This window comes from Pogoniulus pusillus, chromosome 19 (assembly GCF_015220805.1).
Source record: "Pogoniulus pusillus isolate bPogPus1 chromosome 19, bPogPus1.pri, whole genome shotgun sequence".
NCBI classification, from domain to species: domain Eukaryota; kingdom Metazoa; phylum Chordata; class Aves; order Piciformes; family Lybiidae; genus Pogoniulus; species Pogoniulus pusillus.
In genome coordinates, this window is record NC_087282.1 from 18,895,760 (window position 1) to 18,916,243 (window position 20,484).

The window sequence follows — 20,484 nt, forward strand, 5'->3', positions numbered from 1 at the left end:
AACCAGGAAGGTGCCACCCAAAAAAGTCAGTGTTGAGGGGTTCAGACCAGTCCGTGAAGCCTTGTGAAGAGGGAAATTGGGCATGTGTCGATGCCTGTGTCTTTTGTAGTATCTGTTATGCTTATCTGACATTGTTTCCGTTTCACTTTAAATATGTCATCTCTCTCAATTAAAACGAAACTATGCTGTGTACAGGTGGGTCACAACAGCACTTCGTGCTAACCTGTATCAGCAGATGAGCTTTTTTAAATGTTAGAAGCAGCAAGAAAATGTCTGACCTTCTGGTTTGTGCACTTTACTCCTGAAAATTTAAGTATTTGATCTCAAATGAGCCCTTCTGGTATTTTTGTTTTTAATACCTCTTTCACCTTAGTCTCCAGGGTGACTTCTCTTGGTCAGCTGGAAATGACCTGGAGAAGCAGACTTCACTTCCCTCCTCTTCTTGTGAGAGTCCTGCACAAGTCTAGACTAAGGTACTACGGGAAACCAGAGAAAAAAGTGGATATGCCTTATCAGGTAAAGCAGGGTGGATACATAGGTTAACACTCAAACCAATAGCTGTAGGATATTTGGAAATCATTATTCCCGCAGAGTAAGCACACAAAGTTTAGATGTGCTATAGCTACTTGACTGCAATGCTGAGTCCTTTATAGTAGGAAATGGTGAATTTGATGATGGTACATACAAACTTTGGTTGTATTTCAAATACAGTTCGGGTAAGATTCAGTTGAGCTACGACCATTACTTATAAGAGTTTAAAAATCTTTTTCACTGCTTAGTGATCTGCTCAATTATGGATTCAGATTTTACCCATCCTAAAAAAATGCAAACATCAGGTAAAAATCTTTGCCATGAGAAACCCTTTAGTGGAAATACAGCAGTTTGCACCGTAGGTCGTTTTTTGCATTGTTACCTTGTTTGTTTGAAAGACCTTTATTTTGCTTTTACCAAAAGCAGGTAGCATATGGTCCCTTAACAGCTCAACTTTCAAAGTATTTTTTCCTTTATTGCTACTGTAAAATGTTATTTTAAATACGGAATTTTTCTCATAAAGAAGGCTCTTTTCAGTATTTTTTCTTGTGTATGATACTGCACCAATATCTTCCTAAAACCACAGAGTGAAATTTGCATCACCTGCCATAACTAAGCGCTGGAAATACAAGAATTTGGGCTAGGGTAGCAGTGGAAGAATTCTTTTGTGGAAATTAGGGATTTCTTCAAGTCTAGTATTCAAGTTTTGGAACATGCTCTATTAATTTTAATTATTGGAGAAATTGCATGAGTCAAGTTGCTGATGCATTATCCAAAATAAATACAAAGCAGAATGATAATGATGTGTTCTGTCTCTGTTTTTTCCTTTAGGCTTACTTTGAAGTTGCTGATGGCTCAGGCATGATGTCAGTGGTTTTGTGGAATTCATTGTGTCCTGAATGGTACAACAGTATGAAGGTTGGCACGGTGCTGCTTCTTGAACAGTATGCTATCAAAAACAGTTACCCATTTAAAACACAGCCAACTCCAGGGGATTCACAGATGAAGAGATTTACTACAATTGGTTAAGTATTGCAGAACCTTGTTTTGATTCAGCAAAATCCAGCTGTAAAAAGCTTTGTAGAAATAAAATACTAGTCTGTTGCTGAGACTAATTGATGAGGTACATATCCTTAAATACTGGCTTTGAAAGGTGTTTAGCATTCAAGTTGGTGCTGTTCCCTTGTTTGTATTTGGATGGTCTCTCAAGTTTATTGCCACAATTAAATAAAACCTGAGTTAGAAAAATAAATGTCTAATTTCTCATTTCAAGTATTGAGATCATAAAGACAGACCTCTGTGACTGAATTTGAATGCAATTCTACTTCTGGTTAACAATACAGATACTGCTTTTGCACTGCTCACAACTTTGACTAAGTCACTGAAGCCCACTGCCACCTGATTTGATGTTAGATTTTTAGTGCACGTGGTCAGGGCCCAGAATATCTGCAAGGCTCCACTAATAAAGCATTGCAATGATTACTGATGTCTCTGCTGAAGCAGCAGCAGCACACAGTACCTGTGTGAAGAATATTCCTTGGATATGAGAAGGTATTTTCTTACTTGCAGCTGTTTAGCGTGACAGGTGCTACCTAAAGAAACACAGGTGCTGCGATATGACAGTAATAACTTTTTCAAACTGAATTTGTCCAAGTTTATTTTTTCTCTCCTACTGTGTAAATTTGCCTTAATTCCTTACTTCATTTTGATGAAAGCATAAAGTCAGAGGAATTGATTAATCATTTCACAAGCAGTGAGACAAAAATGGAATAACTGATTTAAGAAACTTTACCCTGTTTTTTGGTTTGTGTTGCTTTTTAAAAGGTTTTTCTTTTAATTTGTATCCATGCCTTAAATGGTTTTGTTTGCTTTTTTTATTTCTCAGAAATCAACCTTAATGTTCGAGATCCTCCTACTAAAATAAGTATTATTCCAGAAGAAATGGTTAAACCAGAGTGGGGATTACCTGAAGTTAAATATCGTTTTATCACAAGGTAAAGTAGAATTTTGTTGGTCGTCAAGTTGGAACTTCAAATTCCCTACATTACACTGAGTGTTAATTGGAAATGCTTTTTAAAAAGGTTCTGAGAAAGCTTTTTGTGATGTTATTAACAAGTAGTCACATTTTTGTTCTGTTTTGGTTTTAGGTCAGAGCTGGATGACTTACCAAACAATCATTCCTGTGATGTTATTGGTCTCGTGACGTTTGTGGGAAGGGCAGAACGAACAAGAAAGAGAGGTTTTTTTCTATAAATATGACTTTCAGAATTTATCAAACAAATTTTAACTTCCTGAATAAGTGCTGATAATGTTTTTCTTTATGTTTGTTTATCTAGAACATGGTGAAGACTTCTGGCTCTATCGCTGGGCACATGCCATTGATGGGACCTCAGACCAACCATTCATACTGGAGTTATTTGCAACTTCTCAGCCAGATGTATTTGAGCATATTCACCCAAGTATTCATCTCTTCATTATTTACAGTGTATTTTTATAGTTGGCTTTTAATGTCAGATTATGAATATAAATGCCACTGAATAATAACTTGCCATGGTTTGTCTCCTCAAATGGAACACAGCTGATCAGAAATTTAAATTTAAACATTTTTAAAATTGAAAAAAAAATCCCAAACACTTTGTTTGGAACCCTTACACAGCAGTCTGCCACTTCATCTAAACAGATAAACGAGCAGCTGGCCCTGGGGCTCATCTGATCTCAATTATTTCAAATGTAAACTTAAGTGAAGCACCTGGGGCAGCCTTTCTTGCATCAGAGGTAAATAAGGCAGCTGGTCAAACCTATTACTCCTTTTGTCTGGTATAACTTAAGAGTATTGAAGGAAGGAAGAGGTGGAAGAACTTCATTTCTTTGAATAAATACTTGTTGGCCAAGTAGCAGGTTTTGCCCAGCTGTGTTAGTTTACTGCATGTGAGCTAAGAATGAAAAATCTCAAGCTGGGGAATCCTTAATTAAGGATTTGAAAAGAGTTTTTAAATTTTTTCTTCTTGTGTTCTTTCTCTTCTCTCCTCCAAACACATTAACAGTGGTTGGTATCATGTACATTTTTTATATCATGATGCACACCCCTCTTAAGATTATGACTGCATTTATCTTGAGTGTTCTGGGTAAATGTCAAAGATTGACATTCCAGTAATTCACTGAAATATTAACAAGAGAGTTAATTTACTCTGTTTATAAGCATTGCAGTGGCATATTGAGATTTCTTTTTGTGTCTGTTATGATTGTGTGCTTTTCCTCTTCGAGAAACACAGCCATGTAATGTCCATACTTCTACTGTTTGTTTCATTGATACCCTACCTGATGAAGGGTCTCATCTTTTAGTCCTAATGTGTATGCTGAGATTTCCTTGCACAGTTGTGAAATGGAAAATTTAGTTTCAGCTATGAGTTCTAATTTGTAATGGGGGGTCAGTACATGAAGCACTTGTAGGGGGAAGAACTAAAATGTTTTGATTAGAGTACTTAATCTACTATATGTCAGTCTTGACATTCTAAAATCCATGAAGCATCAGGAAAAAAACTGAAGTTGTTTTTTTTTCTCCAGTGACATATTTAGTGTGTACACAGATGAGAGTGGTACGGGACCACACTGAGAATCCTTCCAGCAGAACTTACCTTACAACTTCAAACGAAAGTCAAATTTTCGTTTCAGGTAACTTCAACTGGGTTTTGTTTTCTTTAGTTCCCATCTCTTTGGAAAGAGATCTCATCTCTGTCAGAAATAACTTGGGGTTAGTAGTGAAATACTGTCACAAGAAAATAAAAGCAAATTGCATTCTTGTGAAGCATTAATGGATGTAACAAAAGGTACCTAACTTGTACTAAGTTAAGTCATATGTTTACTAATTCCATCCAACCATTTTAATCCTTTGATAGTGCAACAACGTAGTTTACCACTTCCTTAAAAACATGAAAAGTCACTCTCACAGATTTTCTGGCTTATAGATTTCTGTACTACAAAAAAAAATTAGTACAATCATCCTTTGCTGAACTTTAACTATTTAAAGAGCTATTACACTGGATCTTTCTTGGTGCAAGGGCCTTATGCAGACCACGATGTCTGGAAAGGAATGTGATGCTGCACCCTACTGAGGGAGCATTCCTTCCAGATAGTCTCCTGTGAATACTCCTGTCTGCAGTTAGAGTGCTTTCTATGGTCCTGTGATATATTGTACACTAGATACCACCAGTCAGCATGTCACAGACGGGACATTAACTTGCTTTCATTTTGATGCCTGATAATTTTTGTTTTAAAAGGGTGGCACAAGGGCCAGCCATACACCAAGGATACCAAAGTGAAAAACTTTATTCGGTGGACTAAAACACAAAACGAAGCTGATCAAATGAAGAAAACTGTCATTGGTGGCTATTATCCTTTCCCACGACCTCCAAATAACTTCTCAAAGTACTGCAAACACAATAAAGGTATCATTGTAGCCTTTTTTTTGGTTAGTCTCGCTCCATGCATTTAAAGCCTCTATTAGAAAGCAACACTGTTGTTACTAGTAATTACACAATTTTGTGTCATTTAAGGAAAAAATCTCTTTTGTGACTAAATGTGTCATAGGCTAAATCCTCATCATACAGAAAGTATCATGGCATCATTAGCGTGGGAGAACTGTAGCAGCTTACACGAGCTACAGATATGCAAAGCAGCTTTAGTCTCAATGTTCTGCTAAACAGGAATTAAAGGCAGCTGAACTGAAGAATAGAGTGAATTAGGAGTTTCACCTGAAGCAGAAACTGTGATATCTGATAATGCAAGCTAAAAGTTGCTCCTGAGCTAAACAGGCTTGTTTAAATAGTGTTTTGATTTAAAATTCTTCCAAAATAGTTTTTTTTTAATTAATTCAATTTAGTATTGTTACCTTTTGAATGTTGTGTTCAGGCATTTTGGTGCTATGTGTCTTTAAAAACTGAGGAAATTTCTTTTTTTGCAGTTGAATTGGTTTTGAAAGCCATAGGTGACACTGGGAAAGAGATTGAAGCCCTGCACTACAGAGAGCACAAGCGCATTGCTGTTCAGGGGATAATTAGTGCCATAAGATACATCAGCTGTAGCAGTGCAGCTGAAGAAGCCACAGGAGGGGAACTTGTTGAGGTACAGGTGTTTGAGAATTGACATTCTAGCACTTAGGCAACAATGACTGTAATTAGAATGGAGAATTTTGCCTTTGAGTTTTGAAACTATTTACATTTACAGTTGGTTAAATCAATTTGCTGTATAGAGAGCAAAATTTCTGAAAGGCTCAGGGGTGATCTCGTTGCTGTCTACAACTACTTGAAGGGACATTGTAGTCAGGAGGGGGGTGGCCTCTTCTCCCAGGCAACCAGCAATAGAACAAGGGGACACAGTCTCAAGTTGTGCTGGGGGAAGTATAGGCTGGCTGTTAGGAGGAAGTTCTTCCCAGAGAGAGTGATTGGCATTGGAATGGGCTGCCCAGGGAGGTGGTGGAGGCACCGTGCCTGGAGGTCTTCAAGAAAAGACTGGATGAGGCACTCGGTGCCATGGTCTCGTTGATTGGATAGGGCTGGGGGATAGGTTGGACTGGATGATCTTTGAGGTCTCTTCCACCTGGTTGATTCTATGATTCTGTGTTAAAGACAGTCCTCCATAAAAGTTCCTAGTTTGACTGAATAACCTCGTATAAATTAAAATGTGGGAGAGGCAGCCACTGTAACATGCTCACTGTCATTTTCTAGCTGGAATTTATCTTATTAACATGATTAGAAGGTAACTTTTGCTAGATAAAATGTGACTTTCAGAAGGTAGGGTAAGCGCTTGTGTTCCTTTAGAAGCTACTTTGAAATGTGTAGACTTTTGAGTTGGAAGCAACAGCTTGAAATGCTTTGAAATTCTTCAACAATTAACTGTTGTTGCAGAAAGATACTTCTGAGTCTCTTAGAAGTGCTGCTATGTCCAGAGAAGATGGTTTTCACAAGGGAAAAAACACCAACCTTCAAAGTAAAGAAGTTGAGTCTTTACAGGAGCCACCAGGCACTCCTGGAAAACATCTGCACCAAGCTTTACTGCCAAAAAAGAGTTCAGCAAAGAGAAGGACACCACGCAGATTATATAAAGATGCAGAACAGTAAGCCCTCTTCATAAATATGCACTTCTAAAAAGTGTTTACAGATACTACTTCAGAGCCCAGGCCATAGGAAATATATAAAAAAGCTTTAAAAGCAGAGATAGTTTAATCTTACAAAGGCAGTCAGGTGCTTTTCCTAGCATCAGGTGATGATGAGTTTACTGTTCAGGCTAAAGAAGGATTGTTTAAATCAGATATCTGGCTTGCACTGCTCTCTTTCATTAATATTTATGCTACTTTGTTGTTACATTCACAGTTTTAAAATAAAAGTAGTTAATACTGATGATACATAGTCTAGTGACTTAGCACAGTGAAACAAGCAACAGGTACAGTGGTGTTAAGAGAATAAGATTTCTTAACTAAAGAATCAGGATCTGATATACTCGTTCCTTAATTCCAAGCATACTTGATTTTTTTTCCTTTCTGGTTAATTGCAAACACTGCATGTAGTTGTAACTTGCTGTCAGAAAGGCAAGAGAATAGTGAGCACATGCTATTGCATTTAGTCAGACATAGACAAAGGACATCAGTATGTTGTAAGGAAATGGCATAAGACAAACTAATTAGTCTGATGCAACTCGGTTAGATTGAAGAGTAAAAGATCTGCTCGTGTAAGGTTGTGGTTTGTTGCAGTGTTTGTGAAATCTGATCCATCCATGCTCAGAGTTAGAAAGCTGGTGTATACGTTGCCTGGCTAGTGTTGCAAATATCTAGCCAGTCACATCTCTTCTGGAGTGGATTTTTCATGCTGTAAAATGTGTCTTCTCAGTTTTTCACACCCAGAAGTCATAATGTGGGAAGAGGGTGGGTATTTAGAATACTTTGAGGGGAAATGAATTGGAACATAATTAGGATTGAATGAAAGTTTAAGACTAAGAAAACCCTAGAGAGCAGAAATTCTGTCTTGCAATGTAACATCAAACTTGTTAGTGGATTTCTTGTAAAAGTGGTACATTTTAGTGTATTAGGTTAGTTCTGCCTGAAAGAAAAACATGCACGTTCTTGGCTTTGTGTATTTCCACTTAAAACAGTAAACTAATGGTGAATTGCCTACTTTAAGGGGAAGCAAATCATCTCACCCGTATTTCACACGGTCTGCGAGACGACGACTTGGGTAAGTCACATGAAGTTAATTATATTAACTAACTGCAATGATGAAAGAAGTGAAACTTGTACAGCTCAGGAATATTTATGGAAGTGAAATGAAGGAATAGATCAAGTTAGAGTTAAATATTTTCTGTTCACTTCCTCAGCAGTGATTCTAGTGCACAAATATTGGATTGTTTTACTCTAAAATGCAATTTTGAGTGTGCTATTAAAATGTTTGGAAAATGCTGCTTAGTGCTACTTAGTGAATATATAGTAATGGGTCTCTCCTGGTAAGCAGAGTAGTATAGTCTTTGCTTCAGACATTACAGTTTAAGTAGGAAAGTTACAGGTAGGAAGGTGGGATGCTTAATTAGCAAGCAGTACAAACAATGTAATAGCGTTAAAGGATCTGCTTGCTAGTGGTGGCTGAGCTGTATGTTATCCTTGATGCTACAGACTTATCCCTGAGAAGCCACTTTGCTCCTTCGACACCTAGGTTTTGTTGAACTCACTTTGAATCCAAAGAACTATTATGGTTTTTAAAAATCCAGGTAGGAATTTCAACTCCAGAGCCTTGACAAGTCTGGAGCCTAATGAAATAACTACAGATGGGCAATTGTTAAAGAGAACTGAATGAGTGTTGGTATTTGCTAGTCTAGAGTTAAAAGCTACTTTCCTTTGTACATTTTGTTTAAAGGCCATAAATTCTTATCATTTGTTCCAAGCACAGTGCAGGTAACTTGAATGTTTGAATGCTTTGATGTCAGTAATTTTGAATGGTTGGGGATTTTGGCAATGGTGATTTGGGCCTGTGTCGTGGGTATGTATACCCCTCTGCTGCCACCTTAGTTTGCTTTTAGCCCTTCTTTCCTCCTCCCAAACCAAGCAGTAGTGGTGCTAGGGATATATAGCAGCAATAGGAATGATGGAGCTGATCCCAAGTTGTTAACCATTCAACCAGTATTACTGCTCTACAAGTCTGCCTGTTTTCTTGAAAAAACATTTCTTGGAAGCTAATTTGCAAAAGCTTTCCCTGTGTGATAAATGAGGCTCCTTCAAGCCCCTGTGCCTGTTGTTTCCTCTGATCCTCTTGGTAGGTACTGCATTTTCTAAGGGAAATGGTTGCCTGGCTCTGTAACCTGTTCATTAAGTGTCACACCTGAATGTCTCACATCTCTGCAGGCAGGGCAGGATTTTGCAGAGACTTGTGGCACAAATCCATAGTAAGGTCTGGAGTGTTTTTGAATGTGAGGACTCCTGTTTTCTTTGGCTTGTTGAGAAACATCCCATTTTTTTCTTGAGGGTGGAGGGTGGGAAGAATATTTTCTCCCCATTTCTTAAAGCACAAAGGCTTGTTTATTCTCTGCTTCTCTCAATCTCTTATTCTCCTCGCTACCTGTATGTCTGCTTTATGCCATTAGTGCAAAAACTCCATCTAAAGGAGGAGAAAGTCTGTGTTGGATTATGGAAAGCTGTTTCACTCTATATAATTAAAAGGTAACTTGTGTATTTCTGTCATTAGCTGTGAAGTTGTGCTGAATTCTCCAGATTGCAAACAAAATTTAGAAAGGTATCCTGACATACTTTAAAATTGCATCATTTTCTGTTGCTTAGAAGTGGCAGAATGTCAACTCTTGCTGAAATACTGTGATCAGATGACAAAATAACAGCAGTGGAGATGTATTTGAAAGTACATATTCTAACTTAGATTATTTTGCATCGAGTATTTCATGCAGCATTTCAGCATGTGGCTGCACTTAGCTTTTTAATCAGTAAGTTTTAGTCTCTTTATTGATAGACTCTGTGCCTACATGCCTGCATAAACTTAGATCTTGCCTCTTTCTGAAGCTGCCATGGACCTCAACATTTGAAAAATTACTTTGTACTAGAGAGTCACATAGAAAAACATACAAATTGTGGTTTGCCAACACCCCACACAGCTCTGCTCAGAAACCCTGGTGTGTGGTGGGAAGCAAGTAGGGTCATGCTGTTTAAAAGTTTTGTGTGACAGCTTTTTGCATTTACAGAATTAGGTGAGTGAAACCTCAACTGCACAATTTGTGCTGCTTAAGTGAGGATTCTTTTGTGCCTCGAGTTGGAGATCATGACAACTCTTCAATATATATTCTGAAGAGGGGTATGAAATGGGAAAAAATAAACTGCCTAAATCCTTGTGAGTGATACACAGAATGTCCTTCTAAAGTGCCTTTCTCACCACCTATATATTTGTAGTTAAAATATTTTATTGGTAACTATTTCACTAGTCTGGAATTATAATGATACCTTAAAGTCTTGCCTGTGTCTTAGTTGTTTGTGATGCAAGGTAATTAAGGTAGTGTTTTTTTCTAATATTCAGATGTAATGGTGAGTTCATAGTAAGAGGAAAGGAGCAAAGAAAGGACTAAAAGGGCTGAAGAGCTTAATTTACCATGCTGTGGCTTCAGAGCATCTGTTGCGTTTTTCTCTTTGCAATATACAGAATAGTTGCTTACCATTAATGCAAAATGTTGTGGCTAAAAATGAGGGTATAACAAATAACTAGCTTGCTTGATTGCAGGGATCGTTACAACAGGGTGGTTTGTCCAAGGGAAAACGTGTATTTGGAATTTCTTTGTAATTTGAGATTCTGGAGTGGTGATGTGGCTGCATTCGTGCTTTGTTTCTTGCCGATGAAGGGTGGGGATAGGAAAGGGCAGCAATGTGCTCTGCAGCCGCTTTTTAGAATGGAGTTTCAGACCTGTTGGCCGTCTTCGACGTTCAGCTTTTAGTGCCGCTCATGCTGTTTCCAGCAGGTACCCAGTAGATGGCAACAAACGCTAGTTTTGGAGTGTAAAATGCTCTCCTGTCTCATTCATGAAGCAAAGGAAAGGAGCAGTTCCGGTCTTAACTCTTGAAAATTCATTAGTGGCTATAGCAGGTTGTTCCATGTTGTCCAGTATAAAACCAGGTATTAGTGCTCACACGTTTGAGCTTGTATCATTTAGCACTAGAAATCCGTCAGGGTTTGAACTTTAGCTGCATCACATTTCAGGTTAAAAAGTTTTTTAATATGTATGTACTCTAACTTTTTTTTTATAGCTTGGGTGAATTTTCACATGAAGATTTTGTGCAAGATAAAAGCAAAGAGGCTGTATCAGACAGCTTCACAGGTACGTTTTGATTAGTTGTTAGGTTAACCTTGGGAGGTTTAAGCCTGCTTCTTCTCTGCAGGTCCAAAACAGGTAGCAAAGATAACCCTTGTTTGTCAGGACAACTCTTCTGTATGTATGTCTGCATCAGCCTCAAGGGAGCCACTATAGCAATGTAGTGCTGGGTTGTGGGTTGGTCTGGATGATCTTTGAGGTCTCTTCCAACTGGATGTTTTCTGTGATTCTGTATTAATGTCATTCTACTCAGTCATGTCCCTAATGTGTTCTAAAGGATGGTGGAAGGACAGCATAAGGCTGTTTCCCAGTATGGAGAATAAATTCAGTGTTGCTTTATACAAGTTTCAAGTTAGCTTTCTACCTCAGACGCACTTAGTAGTATAAGATCTACATTTTCTGTTGGCAGCTTTCTTGCCTTAGTGATCTGCATGTGATAAAATTGTCTCTCTCTCCAGGAAGGTGGCCCTAAAGCTATGTGCCTAATGAAAAAGACAAATACAAGATGTGGGAAGTGGATGAAATATACAGGCTGTTAATAGTACTTGGTTTAAGTATTTTTCTAAGTTAGTATTAGTGAAATATCTGAGGGGGAAAGGAGGAGAGCAGTATTAAGATAAAGTGCACTGGAATTTCATTTCCTCCAGATACTTTTTGACAAGAGGTGCAAAGAATAAAATACTACATCCTGTGCTTTAGGGTAACAGGAACTGTAACTGTAAAGCAGAACTGCACTGACTCAGATTTACAAACTAAAGTGTTAGCAAGAAAAAACTTCATAGTAGTGTAAGCTGATGATCAAATTAATGATCAGTTTTCTGCAAGGAAGAAACATCTGCTGTATACTGCAATTCTACAGTATATTGTTTTGAAGTCCTTCTGCTAACAGAATGCAAAATAGGTTCCTCTCAATTGCTTTTTGTAAGTAGTCATGTTTAAATGCTCACCATAGCCATTGTTATATTTCTGATTGATTTAAAGAAGAAAGTTATCTTTGCTGCTGAGATGCTTCCTGTAGCTAGAACAATTCAAACGTTTGCTTTATTTTCCTGCTAAAGTGCAGTCAGATTATTAGAGATTTCAGCATCTTATTGTTTAAATAGCCAGTGGTGGCTGTTTCTACTGTGCTGTCCTAATTAAATACCTGTGTAGGCTACGTTAATGATGAGTGTAAAAGTAGGACACACAAGTTACAGCAACAATGATATACTGAGGGGGAAAAATCAAGTTGCTGTTGCAGCTTTAGGAAGAGGTTTTTTTAATCCCACTTCTTATTTTCTGAATTTGTGTATACTCTATTTACCTAATCAAATCTCCATACTTGTAGAGAATACTGTTAATTCTCAAGTAAAATGGTGGGGAAGAATGCTTGTGTGGCAGCTTTCATATCCCACTTTGCCCTATAATATGAATTCCAATATTGTGAGAAAAATCTTGCTTATGCAATCCAGAACACTCTTTCAATTCCAACATTAATGTACATTTTCTTTAAGTTCACTGCCCTTTCTTGTCTGATTGAATGCAGCAAGACTGTTCCTCCCCTTGTTGAATGTTCTTGCATATGTTGTGCCAATTTTGTCTGTGTATGTTCTGGGCTCTTCATTTTTGAGCATCCTGATACACCATCATAGCAAATATGACATGCAAAAGAAGTAAAAAGGCATATGCTGATAGAAAAACGTTGGAGTGGATACTACATCCTGTTTAAAGACTACTTGATGAGAAGTGTTTCACTGGAGATGGAGGAGATGCCAAGGCTACACTGGGGACGGTTTGAAATGAGATTTCTGTTAAGCTGAGGAGGTGGGATTTAGCACTTGGTTTTATAAGCTTTTACTATTAACAGTCTTCAAGTGATGTTATAGGAAACAAGAATGGGAAAATTGCACTGAAGGCTGTGCCACATTAAAAACAGAATCAAAAAGTTTACCTCCACTTGTACCCACTTTAAACTTGCTTTCCTAGTTTCTGCCTGTTCACTGAATATGTTACATACCCTTCAAAAGAAAGCCATGATGAAGGTCTTCAGTTGGTGAAATAAGTCTTTTTCTGACAAGTGTAGCCTCTAAGGTTACCTCTTTATGCATGTTCCAACCCTAGTTTGATTATGTTCTACATTTTGAACATTCTGCCATGTCTTCATAATCAAAATGTTCTAATAAAAATGTTTCTTATCTGGCAGAGAAATTATTTGACTCAAGGAGCATAAAAGCAACTAAATATTTTCTGTGTTTATAATAGACCAAGAAGGAATGACTGACGTACCTGAAGCTGAAGAGACTGGAAGAACCTGTGCTTCCTGGCAAAGTGACCTGTGGGCACAAGTGAAAGACAAGTTAATGAAGTATTTGCATCACAGCACAATTTTTCCAGAGAGCATCCCACGTAAATTTGATTATGTGCACAAAGACTTACTTATGCAGCAGTACAACCTTCATGCTGCAGTGCACCAGCCAAAAGAAACAGATAAAAATATTAATGAATTTAGAAGTGCCAGTGGCCTTGGGTGTTATGAAGTGACAGTTCTGGGTAAGTATTTGGTAGCTTGTCTTGATTCCAGTATCCCATTTCATAGAACTGCAGTTCTGTGTATCGGTTTGTGTGTATCACTTGAAGAACGTGTAGAGTCCTTAAGATCCTAACTGTTAAAATTGCAGGTAGGTCCTGTTCATTAATTACTCAATCTGACAGTTAAATTTCTCAACTGCACTTGATTGTCAACTGACTTTCCTGCTGGACTTGTATTCCTCAGAAACAAGTTAGTGTTCCTAAAGGGAACAGGACAACATTAAATTCTTCTTTTAAGCTTTATTCTCATTGAGTTGGTTTTTGAGTACTGTTCCTCCTAAAGTGCCTTCCTACCACGCTAGGAAATTGCATACTGTATTTTAGCCATACTCATCAACGGCTCCCTGCTGCTTCTGGTTAGAACAAAGCATCAGTTGATTGATCTTTATTTGTTAAAATACCAATATGTAAGTTGATTTATATCTGCTAGTGTTACTGTGAGATACGAATCTGTTGGATTTTGTTTTCCTGTTAAAAAGAGGAGGAAATTGCCTAGCTTAATCATGCTCATGTCAAGTTCCCATCATTTAAAAACTTCCATTATTTTGCTAAGGGAGATTTTAGAGAAAAGGTGTTTGAATATTTACAGTCATTAGAACCCTGGAACTTATAATATTCAAGACAAAACCAGCATAGATACTGCATCAATACACTGTAAAATTATTTTTTCTTTCCTTGTAGCAGCAGTAAAGTTAAGGAGTGCGAAATGGCTTCAAATCTTGGTTTAGAAGGCATTGTTAGCCTTAAATCATCATATAACATATCAATTTGAATGTGCTTATGTATAAATGTGTACATAGAAATGTCTTTTTAGTTATTAGATATTGATTAGTGGACAAAGAACAATGAAATTAGAATCAGTGTTCAGCCTGCAATAGATTGTTTTTCAAAAAGAAGAAGTTGTGCATGATGTTGCTAATGGGCTGAAGATGAAGTTTTCCCTAACTTAAGTATTTGTTTTCCAAAAGGTATAAACCACGATGTTGCAATAGATGTTGCATTTCTTCCACTCTTCTGTCCCGAAGATCCCCACTTATTTCAACTATATGACACTGAAAATGATACACTGCTGTCTTGTATGAGTCACATCTCTGCATGCCAGCAGAAGGCCACTAACGATGGGAGGCTTCATGGTGTGTTTCCACTTTCAGGTGAGACTGGCTTTCACATGTAATTTCTTGTTCTGTCTTTCATTGCAAGAGTTAATCCTCTATAGAAATCTCTGATGTAGGTTAGACATTGTGAAATGACCACCTTCAGTAAATGTTAACGTTGGACTTTGGAGGCAGTTTTTGCTGGAGCTGTTTTCATACTTTGAGGATAGTATTTTAATGTCCAAACCAGAAACTACAAAGTGACCTAGGCAGTATTAACAGGTTGATGCAAAATCAGACTGATGTAGAAGTCAGCATGTGTGGCTGGTCATGTGAATATTTGGCTTGATCTGCTGTGAAGCAGAGTGGAGTAACAGTCAGCCCCTTTCACTGATATCACTCTGAAGAGCTGCTGAAGTGCAACCTGCAGTCCCTATAAACTGAACTAGTTGCCTGATACTGAATACTTTCCTTCAGATTATGCTTGTGTTTACTAGCACCTCAGAAGAAATGGGGTGAATGCTATTAATGCATATCTTACTACAAAGTGCTATTTAAGCATCGAGTTTTCCTGCGTGTTTAGACACGTCTGATTTTGTTTAATGTATCTTCACTTTTCCTTGAATACTCCTATGAAATCTGAGAATCCCTAATGCATATTTCAGCTTTTCTCTATCTGTGTTCTGATACAGTCACTTCTTGTGATTACATTTACTAGTAAAAATCTAGTGAAATACAATAAATCCCAGTAGGCTTTTCACTGGAAGAAGGTTGAACATACAGGCATTACTGCACGGAAAGCAACTTCAGTTCTCTGTACCTTTTTGCTACACTTCTATTAAAACACCTTTTCTGAACTTCTAGATGAAATTGTGAAAGCAGCAATGGATCTAGATGGCAAACATGTTGTCTGCATTCTGGACCTCTGCCACCTGGGTGAGGATAAGGTGGAAGTCTTTCTGAGCAAAATCTACAAGACAGTGGAGCCTGATATGATGGATCCAGTGTAATTTAATAACTTATTTTTCAAATCTATGGTCAGAAGGAGGGAAATAAAATTTCTGTTAACTTGAATATGCCCTCTACACGTTGCACTTTCTAGAACTAGCAGACACAATTAGGAAATTAAGATTCTTAGAGCTATTGTAATGGTCATCCATGTGACTGAGAAGGATGATCACTGTCTTTGTGTTTTTTACAGCCTTGAAACAGATTTCACAGTGTCTTGGTCATTTAAATTCAAAAAGGGAGTAGAGGGACCTTTTATTTTGATAGGGTGCCTCTCTGATTGCCACCTGTCTGCCTATGCACAATACATACACAGGAAATGTGTATATTAGAGTGAGGCTTGGGAAGAGAGGCAGGCCTTCCCAATGCTAAAGGCAATGTCTGCAGAAGAATTAACTGTCTGTGATATAAATTTGGGCTGGAAATCAGAATCATTTTGAGAATTACAGCTGTTGTGTTTAAAAAGTGATCTTTTTCTGAGAGATACCAGGGCAGCCTAACTGCTCTTTAGTCTTGAAGCTTGCTGTGTTAGTGAGAGGGATTAAATGCCAGGTGCAGTGCTGGGGACTGGACTCAGCAATCCAAGAAGGCACAGCAGCTGCTGTGTCTTTCATATGTCCACTGTTGTATATACAGTAGTATGCTTGCTATAGTAGGTAGTGAGCTTAGCACTCAACATTTTGGAAAGTACCTTGTTTATTGATTTAAAAAATCAAAACAAAAACCTCACAAACAAAACAACTTCGAAGTTTGGAACTGGCTTCTAGCTTTGCAAGACAAAAGCTACCTTTAAGGAGTGCTAAGCATAGCAGGATACACAGTTTCTGTATCATCATTGGATGTTGTTCTGTTGATCATCACTATCCCAAATTTGTTGGGTTTTTTTTAATAATAGCTATAGGCTGAGTACATGAAGGAACTCAGCAGCTGTTACTTACACAAGAGCAAGAGACTCCAGAATTCTGACAACTTTTTTCTCTTTCTACTAAGTAGCACCTGGCTCCTGCTGAGTTCAGAACCAGTCCCACTTTATTTTATCTTCCTATGGCAAACAGTCTCAACAGCTGGATGCTTAGGAAATTATTCTCAAGCAGAAGCTAAAACATACTGCAGTTTGACAACCTGCCCATGTGAAATCTTGGTTTCAGTTCTTTGAGAAGAAATAATTGTGTGTTGGAAGTTTGCCAATGAAATTGTACCATAATTTTCCAAAGCCTACAGAGGTAATTTATAGGAACAGGTTTATTGTTCTGTAGTAAACTTCTAGGCACGTTTTAGCAGGCCGTTGGTAATTGGGAAGTATCTCTTTCAACTAGTAGCTCACTCCATCTGCCCTGGGGACAGAGGGCTTTGTCTTGAAATGCTTAAATTCTGTGCCTAACTCCAGTTAATGGAAATTGAAGAAGGAAAGTTGCTGTCCTTTTTATAGTGCAAGTTCATAGGCAACTTCAGTTAAGAAGTCAAAGCCTTAACATTCTAAAGAAACTATTCTGTGTCTCTAGTGTGGTTTACAGTTTAAAAGTGTATTAATGAGAAAAGTTTAAATTGCACAGAGACTAAAAATTGTTGTGTAGTAAATGTTTATATGTTGTATGGATCACATAGTATTAATTCTAGAGCAATGTTCATCAACCCGTGCCTTTCAGAGTGCATTGTAACCTCATCACAGAAGGCAAAATGAAAACACACCACCTGGAAAAGAGCATGGTGTTGCTTGCAGTATGTTGTCTGTATATTTTCATTGCTTACAGGCATGTGAAGATCAGAAGGCATTGCTCTAGAGTACGAGAGGTTAGCACCAGCACTTCGTGTACCAAGCTGAGCCATGCTGACTGTGTCAGCCAGTGTTTTTTATTTAGATGTACTTCAGGTCGAAGTCTAATTTTTATGAAACTATGACTTCCAGAAGCAATTTTTAGAGTGGTTATCTTTGTACAAAGGGACTGCTGTGGCTAGCACTGTCACAGTGCCACGTATTGGTCACTCCCATCCACCCCATGAAACGGAAATACAGCAAAGGCTGTTTGCTGCATCGCACTGTACTATGTTTTAAATGCGTAGCATTAATCGTTTCAACCTCCATGTTAGGACTTCCTAAGAAGTGCCAGAATGCTGTGGAATATGTATAAATAATGAGCTTCAGACTTGAAAGTATGTGATTTTATCTTTTCTTACAGAAGCTTTATCTGATTTTTTTCATGGCAAAAGCTGAGGAGAGCTTTTATAAATTACCAATGTTAGAAGCATAGGCTGCCTGTGCGTAGAGAATATTCAATGTCTGCAGTAAACATGGAACTCTGCTCTGGGTCTTTTAATTGACACAAGTATAAAACAAAAGCATTCTTGATACTGAACTTTTCAGTTTGTTAAACCAAGACACAGAGTCTTTAGTCCTGCAAAATGTCATAGGAATCATCTTTCTTGCTGCTGCGTTTTGCCACTGCTGAGTGTAAATCCTATTGGAGCACTTTGCTAACTGCAGAATTCGTACCCAGCCAAAGCACTGTACTCTCAAATCCTGCATTTGCCTGTTTCCAGCATTAATTTCGAGGAAAAAAATAGAGGAAGGTAAACTGTATGTAGCTAATGGTACTTTGCAGTGTATAAAAGTTGCTGTCATAGGTCTTAGAGGTAAGAAAAGCTTTAATGAAATGTAGAACTAGTGCAACACTGAAAACTGGAGAATATAAATAAATTAATATATGTAAGCATCTTGGTTTGTTATTATTTCTTTCCTTTTCACTTCTGAAAGCTGTTTCAGTTTTCCAAGGACTTTCTCCACATTTGTGCTCTCACTGCTTTAGAGAATCTTGAGAACTCAAGAACTTCCATCAAAATATATGGCACCAATTTCAGTTTCTCTTGGCTTTCAGCACTGTGCAGGCATGACTTTTGCAGAAAAACAGGAAATAGGTCTGAATAACATTGCATTTTTCCTTCGTTTTCATTATGGGCTACAGAGTTCTGGAATTAGTAACATTTTCATTTTTCTGTTCCAGCATGAGTAAAAAAGGGTTTATATTAGTGATTGTTATGTAATAAAACACTGAGTGAGTTTAAAAGAATCTGTAGAGCTGAGCTATGTGACAATCAGACATCTCAGCAGGCTGTGAAAATGAGCTGAAAGTGGTAGCTTGCCTCTGTCATCAGTTTGGGTGATTCTGCATCTCTTGCATTGCTGTAAATCAATATCCAAATCAATTTATTATAAACACCAGAACAATTTGTACCTGAGTGAGTAAATTCTCTACCCTAACTTCAGTTAATGTCAATTGAAGAAGGAATGCAACTCTTTGTTATAGTGTGAGTTCAGATGAAAAATCAAAGTCTTAACATTCTAAAGAAACTGATACAATTATTCTGAGTGACTGAAAGAATCTGAAGGGAGGAATGTGGGGAATGATTTGCTTATCTTAGTCTTTAAAATGAGTAAATTTTGTTGATGCTTCCCTCCCCTCCACTTTTGACTTTTATAACAGGGTCATTTGCATCACAGATTGCATTGTGAAGTGAGAACCCTGAGCTTACATCACTAAATGAAAGATGGCCTGAGCCTCTGAAGTGGTGTTCAAGCTGAAATTGGAGCAGAGGGCTTGAGCAGTCTCTCAGGAAGCACCATCAGAGCTAGAGACTGTGCAGTAATGGGGGAGAAGGAGAGGGAGAAGGGGGGGGTCGCAAAAAAGGAGCAGAAAGCTGGGGCCGAAGGTTACTTGCAAGTCTTCAGTCCTCCTCTATTACACAACAGGCAGGTACGTCACTTGTGTCCCGTCCCAGCCCCCACTCCAGATAAGCTCACTGACACCTCGAGGACTCACCTGGGCGGTGTCAAGTTCCGCTTGGAACTGAAATTTCAGACTCCGCAGCAGGCTGTGGGCTAACAACAACTGCAACCAGCCAAAAATATCTCTACGGACATCCAGATTTTGCGCTTGTATGCATAAACAATGAAGCCAGTGGCTAAGATCAGTTTTTCCTGCCTCCTGGTGGTTGCCAGTGTTCTCCTCGGGGCTGCAGAGGCATTTTCTGTGCGTGCCTCTGTAAGTTTGCTCTATTTCAACAGCACCAGCAACAGGTCTGTGTCTGAGCAGTGCGAATGCGGCCTCTATGGATTAAATTCTCCTCTGCTCAGCGCTGAGGGGCCTGTGGGCATTCCCGAATCTAATCTTCAAGCCTGCGACACGGACACCCAGTTCAGCATCAGGAACAGACCGTGGATAGCACTGATTGAGAGAGGCAACTGCAGCTTCGCTGAGAAAATAAACACGGCCGCCAGAAAAGGTGCAGTAGCAGCTGTGATCTACAACACGCCGGACAAAGGCAACGCCACCGTCCTCATGTCACATCTTGGTGAGTAGCACGGCCCGGAGGGTCACAGCTGAGCCCTTCTCTGGAGCCTGCTTGGTGCAGCACAGCCGGGCAACAAGGACACGGCTCTGTTCGTGGGTGAGCGTTGCTTTTATTGAGGAGCTCGATGGGGAAAAAATGTGTTATGCAATTTGAGTCTAGACTTCAGTGCTAAGAGATCCTCTGCTGTAATGCTCTGAGCTTGGTACAGCATCGCCAAACTGGTGAGGCTCTCAAGTTGGTACCGGTTTTCGCTACAACAGCACGCAGGTTGCTTTAGAAAGTGATGTAAAGAAACCCACAGAGCATCCTCTGATGAGGGGTTTTAAAGTTAAAGGACGCAAATGAACCCGCAGCATCAGCGTGTGCCTTGTAGACAGTAAGCCAGAGCTTGCTTCTCGTAACTTTTTTACATTCTTTTTTTACTGAATGGGCTTAATCCTTCCTGAACAGTGGCTGATCTCAGCCTCTTCTCAGAGTCCCTAATTTCTTAATGAAAGATTAGACAAAATTGTTGTAATTGCCCATTCTGGCCCTAATCACTCTGAGCTGTCATCAGGGGAATACTGTATTGCTTGGCGTTTCTTTCTCTGTG

At 38.6% G+C, this 20,484-nt stretch overlaps 1 protein-coding gene across 1 annotated transcript in view; it reads left to right on the plus strand.

Moving 5' to 3' along the window:
- RADX (RPA1 related single stranded DNA binding protein, X-linked) overlaps window positions 1-18,253 on the plus strand; it is a 19,636-nt gene extending 1,383 nt beyond the window's left edge. Inside the window, exons 2-15 of the mRNA XM_064159555.1 lie at window positions 374-516; window positions 1,363-1,555; window positions 2,417-2,525; window positions 2,679-2,770; window positions 2,868-2,990; window positions 4,096-4,203; window positions 4,809-4,976; window positions 5,492-5,652; window positions 6,435-6,643; window positions 7,704-7,757; window positions 10,811-10,881; window positions 13,117-13,404; window positions 14,412-14,594; window positions 15,402-18,253. Coding sequence (XP_064015625.1) covers window positions 374-516; window positions 1,363-1,555; window positions 2,417-2,525; window positions 2,679-2,770; window positions 2,868-2,990; window positions 4,096-4,203; window positions 4,809-4,976; window positions 5,492-5,652; window positions 6,435-6,643; window positions 7,704-7,757; window positions 10,811-10,881; window positions 13,117-13,404; window positions 14,412-14,594; window positions 15,402-15,547 — 2,048 coding nt within the window. The 3' untranslated portion in view covers window positions 15,548-18,253. The remainder of the gene's footprint in view (window positions 1-373; window positions 517-1,362; window positions 1,556-2,416; window positions 2,526-2,678; window positions 2,771-2,867; window positions 2,991-4,095; window positions 4,204-4,808; window positions 4,977-5,491; window positions 5,653-6,434; window positions 6,644-7,703; window positions 7,758-10,810; window positions 10,882-13,116; window positions 13,405-14,411; window positions 14,595-15,401) is intronic.
- Window positions 18,254-20,484: the final 2,231 nt, after the last annotated feature.